The sequence below is a fragment of the Gadus macrocephalus genome, chromosome 7 (genome assembly GCF_031168955.1).
Source record: "Gadus macrocephalus chromosome 7, ASM3116895v1".
NCBI lineage: Eukaryota > Metazoa > Chordata > Actinopteri > Gadiformes > Gadidae > Gadus > Gadus macrocephalus.
Window position 1 is genome coordinate 1,142,367 of NC_082388.1, and position 5,877 is coordinate 1,148,243.

General features: G+C 53.3%; 1 protein-coding gene across 1 annotated transcript; it reads right to left on the reverse strand.

Annotated features, from left to right (window-relative positions):
* Window positions 1-674: 674 nt before the first annotated feature.
* LOC132461212 (frizzled-7-A-like) lies at window positions 675-4,427 on the reverse strand. The gene has a single exon (XM_060056267.1). The coding sequence runs from the start codon at window positions 3,409-3,411 to the stop codon at window positions 1,720-1,722; it is 1,692 nt and encodes a 563-aa protein (XP_059912250.1). The 5' UTR covers window positions 3,412-4,427; the 3' UTR covers window positions 675-1,719.
* Window positions 4,428-5,877: the final 1,450 nt, after the last annotated feature.

Here is a 5,877-nt window from a genome sequence, read left to right on the forward strand (position 1 = left end):
GAGCTCTGAGAGGGCGTCAGTGCAGAGACAGAAACAGAGGTTTAACTAGTACAGTGTGGCCAACTACACGGGTTTAACTAGTTTAAGCACATGTGTAACTAGTTGAATGCGTTGTTAGCCATACTGTACTCTGCAGAGATGTAATAGTTAAATAGTTAAACACATGTGTAGTTAGCCATACTGTACTAGTTGAACTAGTTAAATACCGCGTTGTTAACCATACTGTACTCTGTGGAGACTGACTCACATTTACATTTGAAATGAAGTAGTAACTTCAGTACTAACATGAAAATTATCTTACTAAATAGGAAAACTATTCCCTTAGTAAAGGGTTAGGGTTGGCGACTTACCAAAAGTCCATTTGTCAGAAAAAAGGAAAACAACAATATATCTCTGTGGGAACAGTGAGGAGGTTCATAGTACTAACAATCACTAGGTTAACCCATTCCCCGTATATAACACCAATAGCTAGGGTAAGACGCTATACCACGCCAAGTACTGTTTTTAAGTGCAACATACATCAGTCAGAGTTTAGTTTTTAGGAGTCTAAACAGTCCAATAAACACACCAGAGAGCAGACTTTTTTTAACAAACTGTTTATTTTGTAAAACTGTACAGGTACAACTTGCTGCGCATCAAAAAAAAGTCCTTAAAGAAAAAAACAAGGTTTTCTAAAAAAAAAATCTTATAAATACATATGTTCTGTCAACGAGTGTATATTTACAAATTATGTTCAGCGTTTAAAATGAGGCAGATTTTCTGATATTTTCCATAACAGGTTTTTAGAAAAGATGTGTTTGTGTGTGAATGGTGAAATTCTTCAGTTGTTTTTAAGATCGTGGCTGAGCTAGGCTGTGCCGAGCGAGCCTGTGCTAAACTAGCCTGTGCTAAGCGAGATAGCCTGCGCTAAACAAATATGAAATTAGCAGCACCATAAACTTGGAAAAGAATACTTGAAAAAGAACCACACAGGAGTGTAAGGAATGGGCAAAATAAAAAAAAACTTAAGTCTGCCCCGGCGGCGGCCATCTTAGTGCCGTTAGGACAGTGGATGGGCTTTAGTTTAGGGTTGAGGGTTCGAGACCCACACCAAGGTCCGCTGAAGACCACATCCATACCGTCCGGTCACAGTCCGTCGGTGAACAAAACAAAACCACGAAGAGAAACAGAACAGGAACACTTAATGTGGCGTGAGGGGCTCACTCCGTACAGACGTCATCGCTTTGTCCACGGGGGGACTAGAAAAATAGAAATCAGTCTTTGAGACGTGGAGGGGGGGGTCCTCAGTGAGGTACCGTAGAGAACGTCTTGGCGTCGGGGGTCCCAGGGGGAACTGAGGGCGGTTCAGGACCGGGGGAGGACCACAGACCCTCTGAGTCAGGCCAGGAGGGAACTAACGTTTCTTGAGAACACTCTTTGAGGAGATCACTCTTTGGAGGATACTCTTTGAGGAAACACTCCTCTCGAACACATTTCTGGAGGACACACTCCTCTCACAGGACACTCTGGCAGAACACCCTCTTACAGAATCCATCTCCTCAGATCCTCAACGCCCGCCGTGTGCATGTGTGTGTGTGTGTGTGTGTGTGAACCCACGTCCTTGACTCAAGCTCCAATAAATCCACAGGTCCTTTTAGTCCTTCTAACTGTTCGTCCCCCCCCTCCCCGACCCCCTCTCGCCAACAGGCCTACAGTCCTGTTGGCAAAGGGGGGGAGGGTCTAGACGGTGGTCTCGCCCTGCGCGCTATTAGTCAACCTGCGGTAGAACCTCCTCCAGGACTGCAGCGTCTTCCCCGACCAGATCCAGAACCCCGACGTGATCCCCACGATCATGGTCATCAGGTACTTGATCATGAAGACCGTGAAGTCGGGGGTGACCGGGGCGAAGTCCCCCGCCGGGCAGGGCACGGCGAAGCGCTTACACGTCTGCTGGTGCCACGTGCGCTCCCACTGCGGCCGGAAGGCCTGCTCGTAGAAGTAGCAGGCGATGACGATGGTGGCGGGCACCGTGTACAGCACAGAGAACACCCCGATGCGCACCATCAGCTTCTCCAGCTTCTCCGTCTTGGTGCCGTCGTGCTTCATGATGGTCCGGATCCGGAACAGGGACACGAAGCCCGCCAGCAGGAAGGACGTCCCGATGAAGAGGTAGACGAAGAGCGGCGCCAGCACGAAGCCCCGCAGCGAGTCCACGTCGTGGATGCCCACGTAGCAGACGCCCGTGAGGAGGTCGCCGTCCACCTGGCCCATGGCCAGGATGGTGATGGTCTTCACGGCGGGCACCGCCCACGCCGCCAGGTGGAAGTACTGGGAGTTGGCCTCGATGGCCTCGTGGCCCCACTTCATCCCCGCCGAGAGGAACCAGGTCAGGGACAGAATGACCCACCAGATGGACGACGCCATTCCGAAGAAGTACAGGATCATGAAGAGGATGGTGCAGCCCTCCTTCTTGGTGCCCTGGGCCACCGTGCGGTACCCGTCCTCCTTGAACTTGTCGATGCAGACCGCCTTGTCGTCCAGGAAGAAGCCGGCCGTGTAGACCACCGCCACCATGAAGTAACAGCCCGACAGGAAGATGATGGGCCGCTCAGGGTAGCGGAACCGCCTCATGTCCACCAGATAGGTGAGCACGGTGAACAGGGTGCTCACGCAGCACAGGATCGACCAAACGCCCACCCAAAGCTTCCCAAACTTCAGCTCCTCCTCCCTGAAGTACATGAGGCCGTGGGGCTTGGCGAGCTCGCAGGGGGCGCCGCAGTCCTTCACGCCCATGAAGTTATAGTTCAGGTACGAGGGCACCTGGAGCTGTAGCGGGCAGGAGAACGGCTTGGGGCCGCGGCCGCTGAAGGGCGGGAGCGTCACCAGGTCGGGGAGGTGCGGCGTCGGGCGAGAGGCCGACGCCGGCGGCGACGAGTCCGAGTCCGTCGTGTTCTGCCCCACACAGATCTCCCCGGCGCCGTGGACCGGGAAGTTCTCGCAGCGCAGTCGCTCCGGCCACTGGAAGCCGAACTTGTTCATGAGCGCCTCGCAGCCCTGGCGGGCGCGCTCACACAGGGAGCGGCAGGGCGGGATGGCCTGTTCCAGGACCGTGCACACCGGGGCGTACATGGAGCACAGGAAGAACTTGAGGTCCAGGGAGCACTGCACCTTCACCAGCGGGTAGAACTGGTGCACCTCCAGCCCGGCGTCCTCCTGGTTGGTGTGACCCAGCAGGTTGGGCATGATGGTCTGGTTGTAGGCGATGTCCGTGCACAGGGGGATGGAGATGGGCTGGCAGAAGCCGTGCTCCGGGATAGAGATGCCCTTCTCACCGTGGTACTGCGAGGCGAGGAGGGGCGCGAGCAGCGCGGTCAGGAGCATGTAGCGCGTGAGCCACACGCACGCACGGGTCTGAGTCCACGGCGCCATCATGGCAGAGGGGAAAGGGGAGCGAGAAGTCCGCGACGGGAGAACCCGATGGGCGAGAAGGTCCGAAAGACGCGGACCGCACCGCCGTACGTAGGGTAAAAACGCGCTAATACGGCAAAAACACGCCGTCTTACTCCGTGACCGTACTATAGATAGAGTATGGCCGGGTGAAATAAAGGGGCACACAAAGTCTGCTACTTTCCAGAGACTCGAAAAGGTCCAAAAGACGCGAACGCACAGCCGTTAATAGGGTAGAGATGCGTTAACACGGTAAAAAGACGCACTCCCACTCAGTGACTATTGAATATAGGGAGTACGGTCTGGTTAAATTAAGGTATTTTCTAGGGAAGTCCAAAGCCGCGAACCACACCGCCGTTAATACGGTAAAAACACGGTAACACGTCAATATGGGGGGGGGGGGGGGAAGCGCACTTCCACTCAGCGACTATATCATAGATATGAATGAGTGAGTATGAGCGGGTGAATTAAGCCCTTATCTGGGTTGAATGTCTCCGGTCTCCTCCGCTGCATTCCTTATCCCAGCGCGACGCGCGCAACTCTCCACAAAAATGGAGGAGCGCAAAAATAATTCATACTCAGTCCACGAACCCGAACCCCAAAAACCGAACGAACCCGAAAGAAAACCGAACAAACCGCGTCTGATAAGGTTGGTTACTCCATGAAGGTCAGCGCAAGTGGGGGGTTGGGGGGTCTTACTGCCTTTTGGTGCCGGGTGGGGGTGGGGGTCCAGAAGTTACGGTGGTCCTGCAGAAGTCCTCCACGCTTTACGCATGCACGAAAAACAACCCGAACTTCGTCCGGAAGCGGAGCTCGACAGCGTATAATGTCCAGGTTATCCGTGTTAGAAAGTTTCCATTGTTGCACTGGTCGGGTCCTCACTGGTTTAGGTCCTTAATAGTTTGGGCTCCCAGACCACTATAGAGTTGCTGTCTCGTGGACGTCGGCTGCAGGAATGAGCTCGCGCTCCGCGATGACTCCAAGCGCTCGGGGAGCCGGTTTCAAGCCCCCCCTCCCCGCTCCTCCCAGTGCCGACTCGAGGGGGCGCCTTGAAACTCACCACACGCACGCACACACACACACACACACACACACACACACACACACACACACACACACACACACACACACACACACACACACACACACACACACACACACACACACACACACACACACACACACACACACACACACACACACACACACACACACACACACACACACACACACACACACACCAACTGCCGAGTCGTCCAATCGCGCGGTTTGTTTTCTCATGCTCCCGCCCGCTGATTGGTTCCGCTGGGTGAGGGGCGCGGCGTCGCTACCTTCAAAGCTCGAGCCTCATTAGGTATTCAGCGCGTGCACTGGGACTGGGAGGTTTCGTAACCTGTTACTCTGTGACCGCGTGCACGCGACATAACTTTGCACGAGTGAATGCATGTGTGAATGTGTGTGTGAGTGGTTGAAAATGTGTGCGTGTGTGTGTGTGTGTTTATGTGTGTGTGTGTGTGTGTGTGTATGTGTGTGAATGATTGCATGCGTGTGAATGAACGGTTAAATGGGTGTATGAATAAGTGCACGTGTTAGCAACTGGCTGAATGTGTGTATGAGTGGGTGAATTCTCAGGAGAAGAGTTTGACTTACAGTCCAGAAGGCACCACTTGGGGGAATTGGAGAATTTGCCTATGAATGGGTGACTGTGTATGTGACTGTGTGAATGGGTGAATGTCTGGCGCTGTGAGTGGCCACTGGTCAGAAACGTGCGGTAGAATCTTTAAATTTTAACGTTAGCCCCATGCCGTACGTGATGCAAACGCCGCGGTGCGCACCCGCCTGGATCACCCCCGCTAAATGAACCCCCTCTCCCCCAGATCGAGCCCACTATGCCGGGATGGCTGTAGGGGGGGGGGGGGGGGGGCGGGAGGAGTCCTGGACATAATGGTTTTATTAATAGAGGAGGGAATGCCTGAATCACAGAGCAATGAGGACATCAGCTGTCTCACTGATGTCTGGGGTGTGTGTGTGTGTGTGTGTGTGTGTGTGTGTGTGTGTGTGTGTGTGTGTGTGTCTGACAACAATTGTTATACTAATCATGCTCTAACACTCGATACAGACACACACGCACACACACACACACACACATATACCTACACACACACAAACCCTGTCACTGTTGGTGTGTGTGTGTGCGTATGTGTCTGTTTTGAGTATCTTTGCGGTTTGTCTGGTGTGTCTGTGTGTGCTCTGTGCTGTGTGTGTGTGTGTGTGTGTGTGTGTGTGTGTGTGTGTGTCTTTGTGTGAGAGAGACTTAACATTAGACATTAGATAGAGGGTACGTTTTAATCACGTGGAGCAGCATGTGACACTCAAACCATTTATGTGCGGCGAATCGGTCGACTCAGGTATGTGTGTAGACGTTGTGTTTGTGTGTGCAGATGTGTGTTT